Below are 26,584 nucleotides of genomic sequence, written 5' to 3'. Positions count from 1 at the left end.
ATCTTAACAGTGTGATGTGAAAACTCTAAGCTGTGCCAGATATACCCCCATAGACTCCAGCTTAATTTCTGTGGAATTGCTGTCTGCATCCCACCAAGTACTACCAACTGGTCTGGAACAACCCAGGGGGTGGAGCACCTGAGTGAGATTCTGCACGAGCAAGGGAAGCTTGCCATACACTCCCACAAGTATCCCCTTCACATGGAGCTCTACCCGTATGAACCGGGATCCTACTCATGTTTGCAAAGTTTCAGAATCAGTAGATAACAATAAAACAGAAAGGGCTCCTGCTTTTTGGTAGAAAAGACAGACGAAGAACAAATAGAACATTTGCAACATGTAGGTACTTAGGTAGGACAACTTTCCTACTGCCAACAGAGTGACTAGAAGACTGAGCAAACGGCAGTTATATTAAGAAACAAGGAAGCAAGAAAGCCCCAGGAGTGCACAGGGATGTAGACAGGAAGGCTACAGTGTACATACTCCAGCACTGATTCTTTTCATTTTATAAGAGAAAGTTGGTTCTGTTTTAAATTAAGAGACAAAATGATTTAAAAAAATTATTGTTTAAAATCCTAAAGTACATCTAGTAAGTCACTTTTCGTTCTGTAGTACTTTACACAGAGCAGTGACTTCCTAAGCATGACTAGATGGGATCAAGCACTCTCAAAAGAAAAGGGAAAATAAAAGGTGTTAACATGGAAAGAGCCGCCTACCGTCAAAAGCTTGGTGGTGATTCCCGCATCCACCACAGCCTTGTGCATGGCACGCAAGGTCTCTAGCTCTGGAGCAGCAATAAACACCACATAAGGCATGAATTCAGAAGTCCTTAACACTTTCAGTGCCTGTGCAAAGAGTATTTATATAATGTTAGAATGTGCAGTGTGTTGGTCATTAGTATAAACTGAAGTCTATCTGTCTCTTCCTGAGGTTACGGACATAACTTACTGCCTGCGCTCCCTGTCCTAACTCCACACAGTATGCCAACCCATTTATTTTGTTGTAAAATCAAGTGTTATTGCTCTTTTGTCCTCTTAAAGAAGGTATAAAATTTAGTGAGCCAGATACATAATCTGTTAACTGTAGGATTCTCTTACTGAATATTCATTCATACTACAAAATTCATACTGCACAGCACCTACAAATAATAATAAAAAATAACTCCACAGAAAAAGATGGAAAGATTTTAAGAAACATAAATAAAAAAGATAAATCAACACAGAATCAAATTGCCTTTTGAACCTGTTTATTTATACCAATAGATAAATGTTGTTCTTGGCCTTACTCAGAAGTGTCTTTTCTAGTGAGCAGTGGTGACTACAGATGGACTCATGGCTATACCAGGTGCTGAGAGTAAGTGGTGAGTGAATACTCAGCCTGAAACAGGAGATTTATATACCATCCCCTCTGAGACTTGGGGACACTGCAGACAAAAGGAACAGAAGTTAAGGGCCAGAAGATAGCAGGAAGGGCTTTAAAATGCCATCTTCTGAGCAAGACATGGTGACTGCAATCATGAAAACCAATAGCTGTGGATAGCCGGACTGGGTCTGCACAAGAATGAGCTCTTCTATAGTCAGGGTGGCGGGAGGGCTCAGGACCTCATGCCTCACTACTAAATTCTTCACTACTGATAGATCAAGGAGTAGGGGAGTCACTGCCTCTAACTATGAGCTCTAGCAAACAGTTCTAATCCAATGTTCACACAGATGGCCCTGATTAAACTAAAGGAACTGTAAAGCGAAGCCACAAGTCAGGAATCTGGAAACGCTGCTTCTGGTAGGAGGTGGGAAAGCTGATGGTGATGGGAGAGAGACCGGAGGGAGGGGCAGTCAGAATATTTTATTCACATGTAAGAAATTGTCAAAGGGCAAAATTAATCAATAAAAGGTCAAGGATCTACAGAGAACTGTTCATGTATGTAAAAAACAAAAAACACTAGAAACTTCTGGTATACATACTTAAGGCCTACCGGAATGACTAAAAAGATATGACCTATCTCTGAATGGGAAAGTGCAGCTGGGCTGAGTGTACAGGACAGGAACCTGAGCAAGACAGCCATGAGTGAGAGTGAGTGAGGGGATGCTCTGGTCTGTGTGTCTGGGAAGTGAAAGGGGAATGGCTTAATTGTGTCTAATCTTGTACCCTTGAGTTAAGTTTAACATTTCCCAACATAACATTTCAATACTTGATCAAGTAAATACTGCATTCTGCAGGTTCAGTCACATGGTTTTACCCAAGCCTTGGTTGTCTGACTGACATGTCTTTATGTATCTTGCTATGGACTCATAATGAAGTTGAGAAAGAACCACATGCCTACCTTGTTAAAGCACACTTCCCACAGCCTAAATACACAGACAAAAACTCCCCAGGAAACTAAAAAGTAACAGCAGCTTTGGAATCCATGCAACTCACTTGTGGGTTGACGTCCAAAATGCAAGTCCGCCCAGTCTGGACAACCTCGAGAATAGAGTCGATCTTGGTTCCATACAGGTTTCCTTCATATTCCCCATGCTCCAAATACTTCCCAGCCTTAATATCTGCTTCCATCTCTGATCGGGACACAAATTTATATGCTTGTCCATCCTTTTCGTCTTCTCTTGGCTTCCGTGAAGTAACTAGAATGAAGTAAGGTTGAAAACTTGCAAGAGGCAATGTATGTTTGTTTATCCATTGTCCAAGTTTTCTTCTCCATTAAGATAGTAGCTATGTTACAAACTGTATAGCCCTTGAACAGGAATGCATGTTGATTTCTAATTTAGAAGAATGTTTTAAGGGACTTTTAATTCACCTTGAAACTTTAAGCATACTCATCCAGAAGTCTTCATGCTACCTTTTCCTTATGCATGCAGTCTCCTTTTTCTTGAAGATTCTATTATACCCTCCTTTCTGGTTAAACATCTCTTTCTTTTCTTTTTTTTTTTTTTTTTGGCATTTTTGAGATAGGGTCTCTCTGTGTAGCCTGGCTCTCCTGGAACTCACTCTATAGATCAGGCTGGCCTCAAACTCAGAGATGCACTTGTCTCTGTCTCCTGTGTGTTTGTATTATAGGCTTGTGCTACCACTCTCTGGCCAGCTAAGCATTTCTTCAGTGATTACCCAGAAGCGAGTAAAGTTCACCTATTCTTAGTTGGAGAATAACCTGTTTTCTGAAGTGCAATTCTACCCACAAATGAGGACATCTAGTCTTTTGCTTCTCCTCAAGCCCTAAACTTCCATTTGGTTTCCTGCTTTCTGATAGTCCCAAATGTGAAATATTTGATTTTGTAAGCACCATGTATTAGCCTCTCTACTCTGACCTATGATTTCTAAATCAGAGTGAATACTCAAATTCCAAATCCAGTGGTAGGTAATCCTTTGATGTGGTAGGTAAATCTATGAATGCTTTCAGGCCTGTCATGCTGGCCATTTGATCCATGCTAGGAATGAATTATTTCTACCTTTCACATCTTTGCCAAATTTAACAGTAGCTTTGAGGAAGAAAAATAATTTTTATAGTATTTTAGGGTTAGCCTGAATCTAAGTTGAGTGAACTCTACTTTTGTTAAGTAAATAGAAAATATCTGAACAAATCATTAAGCATGTGAAATTAAAATATGTGATATAAGTAAAAAAACCAAAAACAAATCAGCAGACTGTTAAATTATGGGTAGCAAGCATAAGACACCAAAACAACTTTTGGAACAAAAAGAACTTTAAACTCAAGGTAAAAGTAAAGGTATAATTTGTAATGAGACCATTATATACAACATGGTATCCCCTGCTAATTTAATTTCAAGAATCTTCAAAATAGTTTGATGGTTTCTACACTCAAAAAAAAAAAAAAAAAAAAAGGTCCTGAAACTTGCCTGTTTGTGAAATTTCAAAGTCATACCACAAAATATCTAAGAGAATTTTAAATCTTTCAAGTTTACACAAGGACTTGGTTCACTGTCTGCAACTTAATTTAAAAGTCACATCTTCTGGTGAAAGCCTGCTTTGAAAGCATCAATGTGATGTTTGAAATGAATATGTAAATGCACACATCACTTCCCAGTTCAGTCATAGAATCCCTCTTCATAGCAAAATGTATACAAGTGATTTTTAACTATATCTCCACTCTCTACTGGACGCATCAAAAAGGAGGGAGGAAGCAAAGGAGGGAAACAGACAGACAGACAGAGAACTGAACGCTACTGCCATATAAGCTTCTTTTCACTTTCAGAAGAGAGTGAGCAGAATGGCTGCCCTTATTCCTTAGGCTTATCACAGAACAATTTCAATTCCTACACGTGAAATTTTAAGACTGGCAAGATTCTCAATTTTAGTAGTAAAGAATCAACAAAGAAACATTTTGTGTGTTAACCAAACCCAAGGCCTGGATACTAAAAGCAAAGCAAAGCAAAACAAAACAAAACAGGGTTTATAGCTTATTTTCCTGAGACAACACTCCTTTTTTCTATAATGTTCTTAAAAATGATAACAAATGACCACAATGCAGCAACCTCCCCTGACAGTGTGTATTACAACATTTCACAGAGACAAGCACACAGTCCCACTCTCTGGTCAAGAGGCACTGTAACTATCAAGCTCACTGTAGCCTTACCCGAAGCACCCAGGGGAGGGACATAAGTGTCCATCAGCAGTGAACAACAGATTTGTAAAAATATGGTACTTTAATATATTTCTATTTTTATATAAATAGAAGCTACTGATCACATTAAAAATTTCATCATGGTAAAACATCCACAAAAGTTACTGTTTAGACATTTTGAAGTATACCTACCACTCAATAGGATAAAGTTTATCCAGACTGTTGTGGGAGCAGTAAATCAGCACACAATCTATTTCCAGAGTTTTTCATCATTCCAAACTGGATCCCTTAAATAACTCTTGCATCCCATTATGGTAACCCCTTCCCGATGTCATCTGAACGGTTATGAAGTAGTACACTGAGGTTTTTAGGTTTCCTCGGTGATTAATGATGTTGAGCATGTTTTCATGTACTTACTTGTAATTTTCAATGTCTATTTTTGAATTCAGCTTTTTGTTTAGTTATAAGATTGTGTTTATACAGAAATGTTGATGACCTGGTGGGAAAAGCTCATGATGGTGATTCATTTATCATCAAATACTTACAGGCATTCTGTTACTACAGAAACTTGTTTAGGTAACAGGTCAAAGAAGAACAAAATACATCCAGATCTCTTTTCTTGTCACATGTACTCCAATAAGCACACAGTAAGAACTGCCGAATCTTACTCCAAATGAGAAGTGGAGTTTAGGTGCTGTACCACAATCTCTAGGTAACTGAAGACTCTACATTAAGTTCAGTGCTTAGGTGGAGTTTCTGAGAAGGCTCTCCTTGAACAGAAAGCACACTCCACGTGTGTGAAAATATAAGAGGTGAGTATTCCAGGCAGCCAGCCATGCTGATGAGTAATGACCCAGAGGGAAGCCTAGAATCCCAAGTGGGGGGCAGTATGCAGGGTTGATCTTAACAAGGCCACTATGACTCTTTCAGCACAATTTCAGCATTAGGAACTTTTGAATGCTTTCCTTAAGTGTGCAAACATTTAATTGAATCTTAACTTTACTCTCAGACTTCACTTGAATCCTAAATAGATGCTAGCATATTAAGGATGTAGTCTATCTTTTGCAGTTTACCAGAACACAATCCTCCTGGTCCTGGGGCATCGACTAAACACATCTTATGTTTATCTAAAAAGGAGCCAAATGAGTGGTGAAACATAGGTCAGGGAGAAATGAATTGTTTTCCTTTCCCACATAGTAAATTTATTTTCCCAGAAGAATGCTTAAATGAAGTGGAAACTTCTAGTTCTTTGGAAAGTTAGTTATGCTAAATTATGTTTTGCTGGGGCACACGGTTGAAAGGATGTCTTGCTAAAGCAAACACATGAAAGACTATTTTCCTGAGGCAGACACAGGTAAAAGGATGTTTGGATATAGCAAATACATTAAAGGACGCTTGATGAAGAAGTATTAATATGAACCCCCATGGACAGCGGGAGATGAGCACTGAGCCTTGGTTTGCTCTGTCTCGCTATTCTCTGCGATGTGACATGCATTCACCTTACATAGCATTGTTGAGCTTAACTTGTGATAACTCTGACACTGAGAGAAACTCGCCAAAGAACTGTTAAGTGACGTTTCTGTGACAGCTTGCTGCTTCTGTGGCCTTGCTCCAGGGTGGTTGAATTACAGCTGCTGGGTGTCTGCTTGCCGAAAGGACTGGACTGCGGCTGCTGGTTCATCCCTGGTGTCTGCCTGCCTAGAGGACCGGTCTGCAGCTGCTGAGTTGTATTTGGTGTTTGCTATGGGGCTGAGCTGCTGCCAAAGAGGATCAAGCTCACCCGGAAGAACTACTGCTGAACAGGTCCACTTCCCCCAAATTCTAATGACTGTTTTCTTCCACTACCTCTGCTGGGTGGTGGGCTTTAGGAGAGATTGAATCCTTATTAAAAGTAGGTTGCAAAAAATGTATGCCTACATTTAAGGCCTATGGTGGCATGTAACAGCAGTGGTTTGTATTCCCACTGCTGGTAAAACAAATAATACTTTTCCTCTAGGCTAATGCATGTGTGTGTGCTCGCTCATGTTTGAAAGCCAGCCTGCCTCCCAGGACTGTTCTGAAGGTGTTCTGCACAGAAAGACAGTAAGAGGAAATACAGTATCTGCTTCTTTGCATCTATGAGTTCTGTATTTCTTGTCAGCTAACTATGGATGGGAAAATTCAGGAAAAACAAAAATCTATTTGCACTGACTATGAACAGATTTTTATCCCTTCTCATTGTTCCTTAAGTTCCTAACAGCTATTTATAAACCACTTAGCATTATATATAGGCATCATAAATAATTCACATGACTTAAATCCACAGAAGGTTTTGCATGGGTTATATGCAAAATTCTATGGAACTTGAAATATTCCTGGATTTTAGTATTTTGGGGAGTAGAGAGGGATGTGAGTGTGGTTTCCTGGAACCAGTTAAGGAATGATCACAGAAGCTATGGTATAAAATCTTGGGGCACAGTTCCAAGAAAATAATTAGAAATTCTAATGCCCTTGGCCAGAAAAATTTGTAGTATGGAAATCTTCAATGATTCTTTTAAAAAAAAGGCATTGAAGAGATACTATTTGGACATTCAAGACATGGAACTCCAGCAAGCAAGATCTTTTATGCAACACTTCTCTTTCCTTTTGGCACTCACTCCTTACAACATTGCCCATAGAAACTCAAGCAGCAGCAAAGGACACAAACCAAGTAATAAAATAAGCCATACCCCACCTGTCCCAGTGCAGCCACTGATCAAGAGGAGCTGCGAGGTATGTGGAAACTGTGAACTAGAACTAAGGCCTCAGTTTTGACGGGAACTAGCCTATTTTTTTTTTAAATTCCTAAAAATGAATTTGTTTAACAAAATGACAAATTATGAAAATGAAAGTAACTAGAAAGTTATTGACTCTTCTAGATGCCTGAAAGCAAAGAAGCGAAAAGGAACACAGAGCACCAGTGGCTTGATAAAAACCCAGTCTGTCCTCCCTGAGATCAATCATTCAACAAAGCAGTTTTTACTAGCTGCCTGAAATACCATGGGTCAGAACACTGGGAAGTAAACCTTATCTGTGTACTCAAATGAGGTGAGAGTAGCCAGATATTCCTCCAAAGCTTTTATCGTGCTCAGTTAATGACAGAAGCTTAGATCACTGGATCAAAGCTTGCTGAAAACAGCTGCAGTGTTTCAAAGTATCTCTGAACAGGTTGCTTAAGTGTACACTACAGATTTGCAGGAGAAAAAAAAAAAACCTACCAAATGCCATAGCCAATGACCAACATTAGTATCAATAATAGGACACAAAGACAAGATGCAACTCTCCTGATGCATGTTTGAAGGGTAAGAAACTGATTTATATATTTACAATAATGCAGAGCTGTACTTAAAGAGGAAACAGACAGGCAAATTCAAAGGAAGAGAATGGCACAACAAATTGGAAAAACTGATCGAATTATATGCTGTTTATGAAAGAATCTTACACTTAAAGAGACTGGTATGTTGGGAGTAAAGGACGGGAAGACATCCCTGTGAGCAGTGAGCCAGACACAGCTGCAAACTCACATCAGAGCAGACCAACAGGGAGAGGAAAGGTATTGTAGAAACAATGAAGAATAATTACAACGACAAAAGGGTCAATTGGTCAGAAGTAAGCTGCTTACTTACACCTAAGCACCTAACAGTAGACTCTCCAAATACGTGAAACAAAACAGAAACGAAGCAAAAGAAGGATGGACACGGCACCAGAAGAGCAGAAGACCTCAAGGCTTCCAGTGATGGAGAGAACAGAAGGTTACAGAGGAAATGAAGGCCTGAGCAGCTACACAGAACATATCAAGGCAGCAGTCCAGTCAACAAGAGGAGAATACATTTCCCCCCAGTGTACAAGAACAAGTAACATGCTCAAAGATAGGTTATATCTGAGGCTATAAAAAATCCCTAAGGAGTTAATGAGGCCTATGGTCTCTATACACAGTGAATGGAATTATCATCACTAACAGGAAAATCTGGAAAAATAAAACATGTGTAAAATTAAATAATGTACTCCAAAATGGGTTAACTAAAAAAAAAAAAATAGAAATCAAAATTAGGAATAGCAAACACTTTCTGAGAGTGGTCATTACTGATGGAGCTGCCAAGAGCCCTGCTGGGTGCTGGTAGCATAGTCTTTGTCTCTACTTTCGATAGAGTACAGTTCGGCCATCATACTTGTGAGGGACTCTGAAGCCTTAGAAAAGTGTCTTAGCAGAGAAAAATTATCAGCACTGTGGTAAGCTTCAAGAAGAAACATTAGATGGCTAACTGAAGCCTACTGCTGGCTTACATGGAAAGCCCTGACAACAATGCTCAGGAGTCTGTGTCAGAGAGGAGGCACCAAGCAGAGCACTGCTAGTCTCCCTTTCACTTTTACTTTTGACCAAAGGTTCAGTTTCTAGCTCATCTCAGTGACTGTTCTCATATATGGCTAGGAAGGAAGAAAGCTGCAAGCAGGCAGCATGTGAGAGGCCGGTTTTAGCTCCAGCTAATTGACTCGTGTTGCACAACTGTCTTATTCTCAGATTACATTTTAAGCCTCTGTGGTGAAGAGAAAGTGTTTCATTACATTAATCTATTTCTAGAATTAAAAATGACTCTGAGATGAATGCAAACAAAAACATAAACCACAGCAAAATTACAGGATGTAAAAAGCAGCACCTACTGAGCAATTTCTAGCGTAAATGTGTCTGTTAGAAGGAGATCTCCAGTGGACAACCTAACTTTCTACCCGGGATAACAGGAGCAAACAAAACAGAAAACAAGAGTAAATTTAAATTAATAAAATGTATGATAGAAAAAAAGCAGAGAATTAATAAAAATCCAAAACAATATGAAAAGAGCAAAATTGACAAATATTTGGGAAAACTAAGAAAAAAATTTACTAAATTCAGGAATGAGAGGGGGCTGTTACTAAGGACCTTGTAGAAATCCTGCGACAATAGAAAGACTTGCACAACTATGTGAACATACTAAAAACAAGTAACCCAATTGTGTGAAGAAAATGCTATGAGGATTTTGTCTGAATGAAGATGGTAAGGAAAAAAAAATAAGCACAAGTTTAGAAAGCAATAATTAAGAAAGTAAAGAGAGAGATAGGAGCAAACAGATGGGAATGTTGACCACCTCTGGATAGCTGTGCCAATGAAAGCATGTTAATGCTATCCTGTTTTCTGAGAATAGATTTATTACTGTTACTGTTGAATCAGCTTTGTTAATATGACAATACATTAACTTTGAAAAGGTTAAATAGTTCAAAGGAGAAAAAAAAAATCCTTTAAAACCAAAATGAACCAAAGAATTGAAGATGCTAAACAACGGAAAAATTGCTCCTGAACAGCAAAGCGGCACTGTAAAAATGGTTACAAACTGGAAGTAATACACAGAGTCAATGTAACCCCATAGAAAGTCCAATGCCATTCCTCATATAACTAGAAAACACAATTCAAAACAGAGAGATAGAAAAGACTCTAGATGGCCACAACAATTCTAAGCAGAAAGAACCCAGCTGGAGGGACACGGTTTACTCAACGTTAAACTCTAATAGCGGACATTATGGCACTGGTACAACAGGCAAGAGAATATACACCGCTGTCCCAGAAATAACCCCCAGAGCTATGAACACCTAACTTTTGATAAAGGTGTTAAAATACACATTGGACAGAAGACAGTAGATGCTGCAGAAGGATAGAAAGGACAAAGTAGACCAAGGACCTTAGCTTCAAACATGAAATGGTGAAACGGCTAGGGAGCGCAGAATGAACACAGTTTGAGATATAGGCACATTCTAGAATGTTCAGAAGGAAAAGCCTATAAAATAAAATAATTTAAAAGTGGTTAAAAATAATCTTTTTTTAAAAAACCACATAACAAAGGGAACTGTCAGAAAAAAATAGGATAAAATCACTGCCAGATACACTTCAGATTATACATATAAAGAACTGTGAAAATTAAATACCAAAAATCCCAACTTAAACTGCCAAACAATAAATGTAATAATGAGGTAGACAACTCTCAAAAGAAGAAATACAAGTGACCAATAAGTATTTTAACAAGTGTTCAATACTCTCAGTCATCAAAATAATGGAAAATAGAACTATTTTGAGATTCTATCTCACCCAAGTCCGCGTGGTTACCATCAAGAGCAATGACAGCCAATGCTGGTGAGGATTTGGAGGAGGAGAAAACCTTATTCACTGCTGGTGGCGGTGCAAACTGGTGCCGTCATGTGGCCATCAGTGCAAGAAACATAAAATGGGACAGGGAGGTGCTTCAGCTGACAAGGTGCTTGTCACATGTCAGCACCCACAAAAGCTGGGCCCAGGACATGGAGATGGCTCTGTAATTAAGGGCGCTAGCCTCTCTACAGATGATCTGGGTTCAATTCCAGCACCTCATCATGGCTCAAAACCATCCAGGTGTGACTCTAGTTCTAGGGAATGTGATGCCCTCTTCGTTCCTGGCTTCTGTGGACATCAGGCAAGCATGTGGTACACAGTCATAGATGAAGGAAAATACCCACAAACAAACAAACAGGTGGGGCTTGTCTGGGAAGTGTGGTGGGGACGGTATGTTAACCAACTGGATCCTTAGAGCTTCCTGGCCTTCAGCCTATTCAAAACAATGAGCTCCAGGTGCAGTGAAAGACTGCCTCAGAAGCCCCAGGAAGGAGGCAATGAAAGAAGATATGCACCATGAACCTCTGGCCTCTGCATGCACACACACTTCCATGGGAGGCATCTACCCACCCACACACCACGGCTCCACAAACAGAACTAGCACTCACAGGTGTGGACCCAAAGGGCTCTGTCATCAATGCTTATTGTTGTGCTATTCACAATTACAAGGGGATGAAATCAAACTAGATGCCTAGCAACTGATGAATGGGTAATGAATATGTACATTCACACACTAGAATTTTATTTGGTTCTAATAAAATTGTGAAATTTCCAAGAAAATGGACAGAGCTGGAAAAGATAATAAGTGGGGTAGCTCAAGCTAAGACAGATAAATACTGTATGTTCCTCATTTCCAGACCCTAGTTGTGGGGTGTGTGTGTTTTCTGTGGGAATGTGTGAGGAGAGAGGTCATGAAACTAGAAAAGGTACATAGTTAAACAAGAAAAAACCTGATGTAAAGAAGGAAGTGGAGAGGAAGCACAACACATATGGTAAGAGTGTGGAAACAGAATCCTGGGGCAGAGGCTATGAGCACCGAGCAGGGACAGGGAGAGGGAGAAGTGGCAACCCAAATCAGATAGCCATGAAAACACCAAAAGGGAGTCTGCTACTGAGTAAAAAATAAAATATTTTAAAACTAAAAATGGTTCCGCAGTTAACAGCACTTGATCTTCCATAGGCGCAGGGTTCATTTCGCAGCATTCAAACCAGGTAGTTCACAACTGCCTATAAAGTTCAAATGCGGGTGGCTAGGGGTTGTCCTATGCTTCTGGTCTCTGTGGCACCTACACTCACACGCACATACTCAATATAAAATACACAGGTATAACTAATTAAAAACAATAGAAAAAATCTCTAAAAAAACAGAGCCAAAATAAAACTAATATAAACAAAAACAAATACTGACACTCTAAGTCATTGCACATTAAAATTAGCTTCGGGCAATGTGATTTTGTAGGACTAAAAAGTCCATAAGCGTAAGTTGTACGGTCTGAATATGAGTGCTCCAAGTGGTGGTGCCAGACTGAAGGCGGGGGTGGGGGTGGGGGTTTAGGAACTGGCCCTTCAGAGAAAGCCGATGACTGGGCCATGCCTAGGAAGGCTATTCCTTATCCTGGATGCCTTGCTCTGCTACCTGTCTACCATCCAGTGGAGAGCGTGCTGTTCCACACGCTCCTGCTACCATGCTGCTCCATCCTACCATGAATTCAAATACAAACAAATGGATAATAGTTACAGAAGAAAATACCAAAAGAGCCAAGGAAAAAGAACATGAATGGAAACAAATCCTTCTCTTCTCTCTAGAGAGGCTTGTGAGGCCATTTCCTCAGTTTCTCCAAGAGGTCAAATGTGCAGCAGCTATCATGGCATCAGCAATTACCTGAGCGCTCCAGCTACTCCATTTCTGACATCACTCAGTGTCCTATGTGAACATGCAAAAGCTAGGGGAGAACTAAGATTGCAAAGTGAAAAGTCGGAGCGGGAGCCTACGCGGGCCTCCTCCGCACCAGCACTATTTCACAGTCTTAGCTAAGTCTGGTAAATGCTGTCTTCTGAAGAACCTGCTTTCAGAGTATCAGGTTTAGGAGCCTTCAGAGCCGAGGGCTTTAACTTAAACCAGACCACCTAAATCTACAAAGCCACTGTTGTACTGACTGTTTGAGTATCTAGTAAGTAGGCTGTTTTCTTTTAAATATACTACACTATACTGGCTGAAAAATACAAATAAATGGATAATAGTTCCATAGAAAAACCACAAATGAATGTAATCTGCCACAACTCTTAAATGTATGCATTTGTCTTTAGCACTTCTGCAATGTAGAGTTTACAGATGAAGCTACTGCTGAGCACCAAGCGGGCAGCACTACCTAAGACAGAGAACTGTGTGGACCCAGAACTACCAACTCTTCCATGCTCATTAGCATAACCAAATCTTTTCTGGACCTAATGTTCATTAGTAGTAATCCTTGTCTCCATAGACCCATCCTCTTTCTGAGCAGCAATGGGAACTAAGGACTTACATGGCACCGTTGTTCCAAATCTAGCAGGATTCAGTACTATGAACCTGTTTTTCAAGCTCCTTCTGCCCACACCTTGAGCTCCGATCAACACTAATGTTTTCCGTTGGAAGGGTGGCATTTTTGCTACTTCCTCATAGATCTGAATTTCATGACGATCAAACTCTAAATGTGAAAATAACAGGAAATTATATTCAGTTATACTTTGTATATGTAGAAACATTCCCTGGTATTCTGAATGCTAATGGTCTTCTTGCCTTGATAGTTAACTATTACTAGAATTGTGCACGTATGACATAGGCTTGTTTCTACAAATTTTGTAGGGTACAGAAATTATCTTATACTTACTTTAAATGCTTGTCCCCAATCGTTTGCCCTCAGATACTCATTTACTGAGCTACAAAATCCCAGCGTTTTATGCACATTTATCAATACTCTCTACATCAAAGCAGTGGCGCTCAGTCTTTCATACAGTTACTCATGCTGTGGTGACCCTCAACCACAAAGGCATTTCCATTACTATTTCATAACTGTACTTTTGCTACTGATATGAATTATAATGTAAATATCTGTTGTTTTCCAGTGTTCTTAGGTAACCTCTTTGTACTGGCTAGTTTTGTGTATCAACTTGACACAAAAAGCTGGAGTTATTACAGAGAAAAGAGCCTCCCTTGAGGAAATTCCTCCATGAGATCCAGCTGCAAGGCATTTTCTCAGTTAGTGATCAAGGGTGGGAGGGCCAATTGTGGGTGGTGCCATCCCTGGGATGGTAGTCCTGGGTTTTATAAGAAAGCAAGCTGAGCAAGCCAGAGGAAGCAAGCCAGTAAGAAACATCCCTCCATGGCCTCTGCATCATTTCCTGCATCTTGACCTGCTTGAGTTCCAGTCCTAACTTCCTTTGGTGATGAACAGCAATGTGGAAATGTAAGCCGAATAAACCCTTTCCTCCCCAACTTGATTCTTGATCATGATGTTTGTGCAGGAATAGAAACCCTGAGTAAGACACTCTTATTTAAAAGAGTAAGTCAACCCACAGGGGTCATGACCCCAACGGTTGAGAACCTGTGGACTAAAGGTGTCTTATTAGCAACTTATCAGTAGAAATAATGATCTTACAGTTTACATCAATCAAATTATAGTTCGTGTAATTTACACAAAAAGTTTAGGTGAAGGTACAGGGCACAGGACACCTGCTTGGCTGCTGGACCTGTATAGGCAGAGTACACCACCTCTAGAATCAGCACACTCACGTCTAAGTATGGAGATTCTGAAATGTATACATAAAATAAAATGCTGGATAAAAAAGTATTTTCAGTAGGCTATAGCCTCAAATTATAAGTCAAGGAAAAAGTTACAAAAATGAGCTAAAAGTTTTAATGATATATAGTTTCCTATAGTTAATGAATGATAAAACCAGAGTGATTCTGAAACACACCACCCAGCCTTACTGCCCTACTCAACCTGCAGTAAGAACACTTCATCCTTGCATTATCATGGCAACAAGTCCTTTTTTTATACTGTGTTATTACCAGCACAGAGGTAGTTTGAAGTCAAGAAAAATAAACCTGATAGTTTCCACATTTAGCTTTCTTTTTATCTGTTTTTATTATACCAGGTCACGTAAGGCCACTTTCCTGCAGACACACAATGCACTTGCACACACTTTCCTGTGCCTGGCTACCCTTTTCTTTTTATCCCTTGCCTTCCTCCTCTTTCTTTCCTACATGATTTCCCTTCTCCTTTAATGTCAACTGTACATACATGATTTTGTGTATCTCTACAAAATCTAGGGTCCATAAGTGGGCAAAAACATGTTTGTGTTTCTAAGATTGGTTAAGTTTGTTAAGCATGATTATCTCTTTTTCTGCATAAGAAATAACTTCATTCTGTGGTACATATAGACCATATTTTATTTCTCCTGTTGATGGTCACTTAGATTAATTACAGAACTTCGCTCTCCTGAACTGTGGTGCAGTGATAAAGACACGCAGCATTCCTGTGGTGTGCTCAGGAGTGGGGACAGTGGTGTAATGTGGGTAACTCTACTCTTAGGCTGACTTCTATAATTGCAGGACTAGTTTACTTCCTACTGTCAGGCCAAAAGCATTCTTTTTTGTCCAGGATCCTGACAGAACATGATTTTTCTTAATGAAGTCCATTCTGTATGGGGTAAGATAGAATCTCAATGTAGCTTTAATCTACATTTCTCTCATGGCTAGTTAGGGTAAAGGGTTTTTTTTTTTTTTTTTTTTTTTCATTTGTTTTGTATTTTCGTTTTAAATTTGTAATACACTCAATTGGTCTGACGGTGTTATAATTTCATTTTTCTTTCTAGTTCTGGGGATTGAACCCAGCACCATATACATACTAGGCAATGGCTACACCCCCCAAGGCCTTTGACTTGATTTTTTAAAAATATTTTTTCAGCTTTTGAAGCAAAAATGACAAATAAGAATCGTATGTCCTTAAAGAATACATCTTGATGATTTAATGTGTTTAACTGTAAAATGATCTTCTAATGAAGCTAATAAACACAACTGTGACTTCTTGTGATTACCATTACATTTTCTTTAAAAGATATTCCTTTCTTTAAGATGAAAGATTTAGGGAGAGGCAGAAGGACTTAGAGTTCGGGGCCAGGCTGGGCTACTAAGTTAAGTATAGGATAATAAGATAATTAAGTGTTTGAGGCCATCCTGTATTAACTAGTGAATCCGAGGCCAACTTAAGTATATGGAAAGAATCTCAATACCTCTCTCTTCTTAGTCTCTCTCCCCTTCTTCCCCTTTATTACCCCTCCTCCCCAAGTAAAACCCTAAAAGAGTCGAGAAAGACCCTTAAAAGATGCCGCTGGATTAAAGGAGTTACCTAGCCCAGTGTCATTTCCTCAAAATGAACCTGACCTTATGGAAGCTAGCTTGCCTTCGTCCTAACGCTAACCTCTCCACAAAGGCACTCTGTCCCTCAGAAGCATCTTACCATGGTGGGATCCTCTAAGTCAGGACTGTCCATACATTCCTCCTGCACTAGTGCAAGCTCAATCCCTAACAACTTCTTCCTGCTGCAACTCATATTCACCAACTGAGACCTCTATTTTATCATGTGTTCACATGAGATCCAGTAATTGGCACTAATATAAATTAAATTCATTTTAAATTTCATACTCAGAGATTAAAACATGGTAACTAATGATAAGGCTATATATTTCGATCTCCCAAAGGGATTTTACACGTACCTGCATTCCTGGTTGTGAGGTACATCATCTTTTTCTTTTTTTTGTTGCTTATAGTTCCACAAAAGGGTCCTGGAGGATGACAAGACTTAATTTAGATGATACATTGAGACTCAACCTTAAATTGCCCAGTTATGTTTTATGAGGAGGTAAGAGAATTACCCTTCCTAGGAAGGGATGAGTTTGTCATTGAATTTTGATACACTACCAGTAGGTGGCAGAAAAGAATAAAAATTAGAGAAGGAAAAAGCAGATGAACAGGAAAAATTAATTCTCCATGTATTTCAAATAAATTCATTTGTGATTTCAGAAAAAAACAGAGGCAAAAGGTAAGCCGAGCCCCTCCCTGCCTGTTACTTGTGAGAAGTTCTTCACCTGAATTGTCCCAGTCTCTGCGAACAAACGCCTTTCTCTTCTCTTCCAGGAACTGGCTTGGAATCAGACCAGCACTGCCTCCCTCTTTCACATGGCTAGCCTAGAATCAAATGAACTTATCAGTGACCAAAGTTTTACACAGTATTTTAGTAAGTCAGTTGAAGTTAATTTCCTATGGAAAACACTCTTTCAATCCATGGAACTGTGTTCGAGTATTTAAACAAAGAAAGCAATTTGTACCTAAGACCCATGTATGTCCACTGGTAATGACATGTTGAAACTCCCATTAACAACAATGTACAGGCTCCTCAAATACTACAATGTTTTCTTTAGAGGCGGGGTGGGAGTGGGGGAAGGACAGGAAATGTGTGTGTGATAAAGTCAAAGAACAGAAAGAAGAATGCTATTTTATATAAAGAAGTGTTAAGGAACGACTTTATAAACCATTTCTACTGACCTCAATACTAGAATGTTATTTCCTGAGTCTAAATCAAAAGAATTTCCAATACTGGGAATACAAAGCATAAATTTTAATTCATGCTAACAAGAATCTGAATATCCCAAGGTGAAGAATTTAAAATAGGTAAAACTTTATCTAGTATAAAAAATAAAAACTTTAAAATCAAAGGAAGTAGTTAAAAAACTGTTTTACTCGAGTGTTTTTGGGTCTATGTGTGTGTATGTGTGTGCATATGGGTGAAGGTGCCCAGGGCCTGAAGAGGAGCTGGAGTCCCGGAGAATGTGAGCAGCCACCATGAGTGCTGGCTCTGTGGGCCCTCCACAGGAGCAGTGAGGGCAGGCCTCTTAACCAGCTGCTCTCTAACCCCACAAAAGTGGATATTTTTAAATGTCAATGATTCATATCACAAGGTTATTGTCTTTCTTCTTATAAGTGGAATAAAACACCCGTTTATCAGTTTTTAATAATCCTGAAAACTGGAATTAAATAAGATTATCAAAATGAAGAAAGAGACTCAAATGCCAGTGAGAGGATCAGAAAGCGAAGAGAACATTTACAGAAAGTAAACAGAGAGCACCTGGCCAGTCCATGATCAGCCACAGGAAGTGGTCAGACAGTTTTAAAGCCTGCAAGTGTTTCAGTGAAGACCTCTTGCAATCATCAACTGTTAACTGAGCTCACGTCCTAGCTATCTCACCATGGTGTACGCACTGATAAAAATGTCTTCATTGACACATCAGCACACTGTGCCTAGGCGGTTCTTATCCTCTACATCATCTCTCTGTAGAAGTCATTTAACTCATCGCTGTTAACACCAGTTACCAGTCACAGCTAAGCTTATGCTTGGTACTGGGTCCTGGAGGCTTTCTTCTTTTACCCTGTTCTCTAATGAGGCCAGAATCAGCTCTGAGAATTGAAAAGATTCTAGGTTTCTTGTCATTTTCTTCAACTTTGAATACTGTGTCAGCTTATGCAAACCTTAAGGAACACTGACAATGATTACAAAGTTTTTCTTGCCTTAAAACATTTGAAGGTGACTACCTTGGGAAAGAACTGTTTCACCTAATTCTTAAACCGGGTGACATGCCACAGGCAGGTTATGCCTGCTCTTATTTACACAAACAAATTCTCTCTCAATTTGGTCTTCTGTCCACAAAGCTGGCAGACGTAAAACAGTAATTGTTCATGCAAGAAAAATCATGGGAACAAATGCTTCCTGCACTTTTAGATACTGGGCAGATCAAAGATTGAAAACAGAAAAGTATTTGAGGAATTTTTTGAGAATCATACTAACCTGCCACCAATTTGGGTCTTCTCTGTTTACAATCTGAAGAATTTCTCCTTTGGAAAATTTCAGTCCTGCTTCTTTGCAGGGTATCAGGTTATCATTGAATGGATTATAGTCAAAATGACACTTGACAAATACCTAAAAACATAGCACAGTGAAAAAGACTATATGTGTATCACTAAGCACTGGATATTGAAACCAAACCACTGTGATTTAATTGTAAATGATACTAAGTAGTTCAGAAAAGAAACTTATTCTTCTAAATAAAGAATAATTTATTAGAATATTAATATAATGATTTGGTATAGCAGAAAAATCAACATTTTGCTACATTAAAATTTTGTTCATTTTAAAAACTCCTGTTTCTTTCTTCTGCAGTGTGGGGTTTAACCCCAGGGCTTTGCATGCCAGTAGGTGCATGCTCTCCCACTGAGCTGTATCACCCACTCCCCTCAACAGCTAACCGTAAGCAGGAAGTGTGCAATAATAGCTGCATTCTACTCGGCCCCCTTCTCAATCTTTTCACTTGATTTCCCAACAAACACTGCATCATTTTTAATTTAAATAAATATAATTTTTCAGTTATAATCCTGAGATAACTTATGCAGTTTGAGGCATGTATTTCCAATAGATCAGGACTGACATTGTTCAGACACCTTGAAAGCAAAATTAACCAACGGTCATCTTGAAGTAAGACCTGGCAACCTTAAAACATCAAGAACTTAACCTCTAGTAGAACATTTTAATCAGACAGTTTACTGGCTAAAACAAATAAGGAAAATACTTTCTTGATCACCTTACTGTGATTTATATGTTTAAGTTTAAATTAAGATTAAATTACGAATGAGACAAAACACTAGAAAGGTCCTAACTATTTTCCAATTTAAATTCAAACATACAGGTTTCTCTTAAATTTGATTTCCTAATAAAGGTATGCCAGTTAAACTGTTATTTAAGATTTTCAGAGCTTGTAACACACTGCTTATTTACTTTAATTTGAATTCTAATTAATCATTTTTAATATTTGATGGCAAGTTTAGATTAACTGTTTTCTTAAAATAGACATACTTCATACATATTTATAGAAATTCAAATTAATCTTCTACAGAAAAGCCTTAGTATTAATCAGCAGATAAACTTTAATAAGCAGAAAAGTATACAATTAGTCAAACTAACAATGTTATTTTTCTATGTGTATCAAACTTCAACTAGAAACAAATAAAATTTTCAAATAGTACAAGTACATACACTATTTATTAGCATGCTTAAAAAACCACCCAGTGTGAGAGATGCATAGGAAGATATTTTTATGTGATCTTGATAGAAGCTGTAGGCCATTTGCAACAACTTTGTAAAGTCTGAGAATCAGTGCTACAAAAACCAGGAAGCCACTTTTTCCTGACACATAAATTTAGAAGCATCTACAAAGCAAGCATGCACACAATATTAAGACTGCTAAACTGTGACAGGTAACTAACTTGAGTTTGGCATGCAGCTCAAGGCTCAGGCAATGTACAACTCAAGGTGATAAAGTTTAATCAAGGTAAATTTAGTTGACTGCTAAGACAGAACAACGGGAATACCAGAGAATGTTTTCACATGATATCATACCTGACGGACGTGGGCTGGGTGCCTCTCCATATTGACGTAACTCTAAAAATATATTTTTCAATTGCATAAATAAAGCCCGAGTTTTAACTTATAACTTAACAAAATCTAAGTAAGCTACTGGCTCATTGTATCACTTCACTCATTGGTAAAGCAACTTCCTCCCTAAGTAATTGTTATAATGCCTGTAAATTATAAATAATGCAAGCAAAAAGTTACAGGCATTTGGCATGAGACAGAGGAGAGACTGTATGAGTAGTTATAAAGCTAGCAGTATGTTCCTGACTTCTGGAGAAAGGCCCACTGAAAAAAAAGCCTCATGCCACCTACGAGGGTGTTCGCCATCCTTGATTGTGAAGACTACTTTGTAAGGTTACAAGTGCCTTCCAAATTTCAAACATTAGTTACCCTGCTAGGAGATACAACATCCAACTCAGGTATAAAAGGATTACGAAAAAGAATCACTCTTTGGCCCATTAAATGACTTTTGGAACATTACCCTTGTGCTCAAAAATCTCACATTAAACTTTGGTAAAATTGGTCTGAAAAATCAATTAGCCTAGCGCTTGACCTAGGAGTTTTATAAAATCTTTAAAATCATTGAAGAGTTGACTTGCTGTATTTTATGAACTGCACTACAAAAATAGTTTATGAAGGCCAATTTATCAATCTTAAGTTACTACTACAACACTTAAAATATTTCAATTCTGTATTCTCACCATTAAAGCAAAACTGAATATCCAACGATTTAAAATAGACAGTAGACAAAGTGAAGTACAAACAGCTTTTAAACATAGGTGTTCAAACTATTCTGAGTAAAAATGAAAATTAAAACTCTACTAGGATAACATCTTCTTCATATTAACTAACCAACTACCTACCTAACTAACTAATTAACAGAAACCCAGACAGGATATTGGCTAATAGGGATTTTCCTAACAGGCTTGTGGAAGAATGCTCCAACCTCTTGTGAGGACAATTTGGCAATAATTACCAAGATCACAAACACATAAACCCTCTGACCTAGTGATCCACTTCTGGGAATGGATTCAGCAGTTATAGTACTCGAGCACATGTGAAGTGATCCATATACAATACTAGTAACTTCTGAACTACTAGTAACCAATAACTAAAAAGATTCGGAGCAGTCTGTTTACCAATGATGAATTGCCTAAACAAGAGCTGCATAATGATGATGATACACCAGTCCATACGCCAATGACAAGAAGGGAATTTCAGCTGGACAGTGATAGAGCACGCCTTTAATCCCAGCACTTGGGAGGCAGAGGTGGGTGGATTTCCAAGTTCGAGGCCAACTTGGTCTACAGAGTGAGTTCCAGGACAGACAGGGCTAAACCCTGTCTCGAAAAACCAAAAAAAAAAAAAAAAAAAAAAAAGGAAGGGAACCACCCTTATACAAAAAAACTGATATGTTACTGAATCCCCAAATGGTCATCTCTAAACACATGTACATAAAAGCTATACTAGATGGGCTCAGTAAGTCATGTGTGTTGTTTAATAGTAATGATCATAGACAAGGAAGTATTGTATTTGAGAGTGTCTATGTAGGGAAGGACACAGGAAGTTGTTAAAAGAAGGGTAGAAATAATGCAAAATATATTTTCATAAATTCTCAAAAAAATACCCAAACAAAACAAAACAAACAACAACAACAAAACATGAGCAGGCATGCAAATAAGGAGAACGGATAACCTGGAACAGGAAGAAAAGTCTATTAAGAAGAGTCCAGAAAGCACTTAGGAAGCAGTTCAAAGTCATCCGTAACAACAACATAGTGAATAGCGAATGGGAGGCCAGCTTGGACTACAGGACGACACAGCTCAAAATGAAACCAACTAACCAAGTCAAAGACACTAAAAGTGTGTGTGTGAGAAATAATAACAAATAGGAGACAATTTAGTAAACAAGACACAGTGCAACCAACTGTGGTAATTTGCACCTATAATCCTAACATGTAAGAGGTTAAGGTAGGAGGATTACCCATGACTTCAAGGCCGTCCTGGGCTACACAGTGAGAGCCTGCATCAGCAACACCAGTAACATAAATATTTAACTTCTACATATTATATTCTTATTTGCAAGAAACTATAGGAAGAATTCAAATTGTTAAGTAGACCACACTACATATAAAAAGGACTCAATTCCAGAGTTGGGCATAGAAGTACAAGACTGTAACCCCAACACTCAGGACACTAAGAAAGGATAATCACAAATTTGAAAATTGAGCTGGGCGTGGTGGCGCACGCCTTTAATCCCAGCACTTGGGAGGCAGAGACAGGCGGATTTCTGAGTTCGGGGCCAGCCTGGTCTACATAGTGAGTTCCAGGACAGCCAGGAGGACTACACAGAGAAACCCTGTCTCGAAAAACCAAAAAGGAAAAAAAAAAAAAAAAAAAAAAACCCAAAAACCAAAAAAACCGAAAACCAAAAACCAAAAAACAAATTTGAAAATTGGACAAAAATCTTTGCAAATCACAATCTTGATGAAACATTTGTATCCAGGTGTCTTGGGTTAATATTGCAGTGATGAAACTGCATAACCAAGCAACTAGGGGAGGATAAGGTTTATTAAATGGCTTTCATACAACCCATTGAGGGAAGCCAATGCAGGAACTCAAACCAGGTACGAACCTGGAAGGAAGAGCTGATGCAGAAGCCACAGAGAAGTGAGTGTGGCTTACTGACTTGCTCTACCTACTTTCTTAGAGAACCCAGGGTCACCAGCTCAGGAGAAACTCCACTTACCATGGGCTTCCTTTTAACCTTAATCAATCACTAATTAAGAAAATGCCCTATAGGCTCACCTGCCTACAGCCTGATCTATTTGTCAACTGGGGTTCCCTCCTCTTAGATGATTTTAAAACTAGCCAGCACAGCAGATTGCTAAAAAACAAGTAAGAGAACAGCACAAAGCAGACAAAGGTATGTGACCTTGATTGAGTGGGTAAAATCATGGAAAATAAGCACATGAAAAATGTCTATTATTATCATGTAATATTATTAGTGATATGCAAATTAAAATTGCAATTAGCTACTATTATATACTATAATATTGACTGAAACTAAACACTGGTCATACCAAATAAAGCATGGACACTGAGTAAAATAAACTCGGGCAATGCTGGGGGGACTGTGAACTGCTACAATCACTTCTGAAAAGTTTGTCTCTAAAATTTCAGCATACACCTACCACATGGCCAGCTCTCAATACCTAGGTATTTACACCCCTAGCTGTATTTTAATCTGTATCAGCCCAAATTGGTAATAACAAAAATGTTTACCTGCCAGTTTATACATATACAAATTGGTATGCCCATGCAATGAAATACTAGATTAATAAAAAGGTATGAACTTATCATCATAAGTAAGCAAAATGGATAAATCATGCATATTTGTGCTGAAAGAAGCCAAGTAGAAACTGAAATTCAACTAGTTTCCTAGATTCTAGAGGATCTTCAATTTAGACACACAAATAAAAAATCTGACTCTAGAGTTCATATATAAATGAGAGCATGAGACTTCCGTCATTCTGGGTCTAAGTTAATTCAAATTTAGCATATGGCTGGGGAGCACATACACTAAATGAATATAGTACCAAAATGGCTATTAAAGTCCTTACAGATCAGCACAGCTCTCAGATTCAATCAGAGAAGTTTCTTTGTGTGGGGCACAGTGGTTAAAGGAGAAACTTAAAATAGGTCAAAATGTAAAGATTAAGTGTTTATAGATTGTTCAGCAACACATGGGACATCTGTATTATATCCCTTTGTGCGAGGCTCAGGGACCACCAAGGATGAAAGGCAGAAAGACTAAGAGCTAGAGGTTAGGAAGAAGCAGAACCTAACAGTGTCTTCTGGACATGGTAGAACTGTTGTCCTCACACATACATATACTATGCTGTGCTAGTCTGCACAAGACCTGCACAAGATCGAGCCAGCCGGCGTCCCAGCATGGAGGGAGGGCCTCAGGAACCTTTATGTGAGCCTTTGACAGCTGAAGCTTTCTGAGAGAGGCAGAGGCCAGGCCAAACACCATGAGTAAATGGGCACCACAAACTGTACTCAGAGGACACAAAGTCAGGAGAGGGGGAGAGGAAGATCTGGGAGGAGGAGGAGGAGGAGGAGGAGGAGGACTATGGGGTGAACATAATAAAAACACACTATATACACATATAAAATCCTCAAAGAATAAAAATATATTAAAAATATAAAATCCAAATATGTATAATTCTGCTTATATGACAATATGGAAATGCAGACTAACAGTGACAATGCAGAAGGGCAGTTGCCTGGAGTGAGGGAGAAAACACAAGAAACAGGAGAGAGGAACACAAATAGTCTCACACAGCTCCGGAGTGACGGCTAAGTTTATCTTAATTGTGTTAGTGATGTCACAGGTCCATTATGAATACCTACCTACGCCTAGAAAATTGTGTATTTAAAAATTATAACTTGAAATTCTTCAATTTAAACCACACTTGAGTTACTCCTATATATACATAAGCTGCATTTATTTAGTAAATTACATAAAAATGAACCATGGGCTTGCCACCCAAAACATAAGCTCAAAACCTGGTCCTCTTGCTCTCATTTCATCCCAACCCATTATCCTGGCTTCCCCAACACGATGGCCTTTACTTTAGATCTTGTATTCATCCCCCTGCTTTGCCTTCTGGATACAGATTTAATTCCGTCTATGTAAACTAAAAAATATGTAAGTCATTTAAAAATAAAAACAGTACCATACAATGTACACTAATGTTTTAGGATTTACATGCTTGTTAATGAATTTCTGACTATATATATGAAAGAATTTTTCTAGGAAACAACTGAGTTTTAGAACACATCAAGATTCGGCTCTAAGAGACATTACTAAACTTCCTTCCCATCAATGTGCTACACCAATGATACTTTTATTATAAATGAAGGCGACATTGTAGATTCATGTATGCATTTTGCTAACTGAATGGTAAAAGAGAACATCTCACACTGTGATTTTTAGTGTTTTTAGATGTTTACTGACCAAGGGTATGTTTGTACTTGATTTTGTATGGAATATGAAACAATGACAACTATAGATATTATCTTTAGGAATATTCAATTTTCTTCCATTCTGTTATAAACTAATACAATATACAAGCTTAGGTCTTGTGATGGTTTGTATATTCTTGGGCCAGGGAGTGGCACCATTTGGAGGTGTGGCCTTGTTGGAATAGGTGTGACCTGGTTGGAGTCACTGTGGGTGTGTGCTTAAGATCCTCACCCAAGTTGCCTGGAAGTCAGTCTTCCACTAGCAGCCTTTGGATGAAGATGTAGAACTCTCAGCTCTGCCTGTGTCGAGCCTGCCTGGATACTGCCACGCTCCCACCTTGATGATAATGGACTGAACCTCTGAACCTGTAAGCCAGCCCCAAGTAAATGTTTTTTATAAGACTTGGTCATGGTGTCTGTTCACAGCAGTAAAACCCTAACTAAGACAGGTCTCTTTCTGAATTCTCTATTCCACCTATCATGTTATCCATTCCTATGCAGACACCATAATATGTAAACCTGCACATTAATAATTTTGATGGTTACGGTCAGGATGCACTGTATGAGAGAAAAATAAGTAAAAAATTAAAAAAAAATTGTGATCTCACCCTTCAATTCAATGAAATCTAGAATCACCTAGGAGATAGGCCCCTGGTCTTGCAATTGTGTGTGTGTGGGGATATCCTGACTAGCTTAACTGAGGTGTGAAGAGCCACCTACTGTGGGTGGCACCATTTTCTGGGCTGGAGTCCTGGATTGTAAAAATACAAAGGCTGGGAACAAGGCATTGTTGCTCTGTGCTTCCCGACTGTGGAGTCGGGGTGGCCGACCAGCTGCCTCAGGCTTTGGTTCCTTTTAAACTTCTGTACTGTGGTGGGCTGTACCCTTGACCTGGGAACCAGAATAACACTTTCCCCTTAAAGCTGCACAGCAACAGGGAAAGGCACTAAGATACCACGACCGCTTTTGTGCCTCCAGTGTCCTGGCCCATCTTTTCATCAGGATGAAGAAGAACCGTGCTGGAATTTTCACTGACAACCTTCTGAGTCTGTAAGTTAAGGTGAAGAAAATGGACATTTCCATAGTACTCTATTATTGAGAACATCTTCATAATTCTTTTGTGTGGAGGACTTGAACTAGCTTGTTAGATTTATTCCCAGGCATTAAGGCGACTCTATTGTAAATGATGTCTTATTTACATCTTTAGTTGCTTGATATGAAAAAAAAGAATCTGATTCAGTTCTCTATTATTTCTAGATATGTAGTTTCCTGGGGTAGGTTCCAAGGA

General features: G+C 38.8%; 2 protein-coding genes across 6 annotated transcripts in view; one reads left to right on the top strand and one right to left on the bottom strand.

Moving 5' to 3' along the window:
* Positions 1-8,261, top strand: part of Gsdme (gasdermin E) — a 78,249-nt gene extending 69,988 nt beyond the window's left edge. The window contains exon 10 of the mRNA XM_029478383.1: positions 6,189-8,261. Within this exon, the coding sequence (XP_029334243.1) occupies positions 6,189-6,197 (9 nt within the window). The 3' untranslated portion in view covers positions 6,198-8,261. The remainder of the gene's footprint in view (positions 1-6,188) is intronic.
* Positions 1-26,584, bottom strand: part of Mpp6 (membrane palmitoylated protein 6) — an 87,207-nt gene that overhangs the window by 1,427 nt on the left and 59,196 nt on the right. For 4 of the 5 annotated variants that reach the window (XM_021165218.2, XM_029478381.1, XM_029478379.1 and 1 more), the window contains exons 6-12: positions 20,249-20,290; positions 18,644-18,775; positions 16,890-16,989; positions 16,518-16,586; positions 13,286-13,447; positions 2,416-2,618; positions 717-845 (exon numbers count right to left, since the gene is read on the bottom strand). In XM_021165218.2, the coding sequence (XP_021020877.1) occupies positions 717-845; positions 2,416-2,618; positions 13,286-13,447; positions 16,518-16,586; positions 16,890-16,989; positions 18,644-18,775; positions 20,249-20,290 (837 nt within the window). The remainder of the gene's footprint in view (positions 1-716; positions 846-2,415; positions 2,619-13,285; positions 13,448-16,517; positions 16,587-16,889; positions 16,990-18,643; positions 18,776-20,248; positions 20,291-26,584) is intronic. The other variant, XM_021165217.2, reaches the window with a different exon arrangement.

Source organism: Mus caroli, chromosome 6 (assembly GCF_900094665.2).
Source record: "Mus caroli chromosome 6, CAROLI_EIJ_v1.1, whole genome shotgun sequence".
NCBI lineage: Eukaryota > Metazoa > Chordata > Mammalia > Rodentia > Muridae > Mus > Mus caroli.
This window is presented reverse-complemented; position numbering and strand designations above follow the sequence as displayed.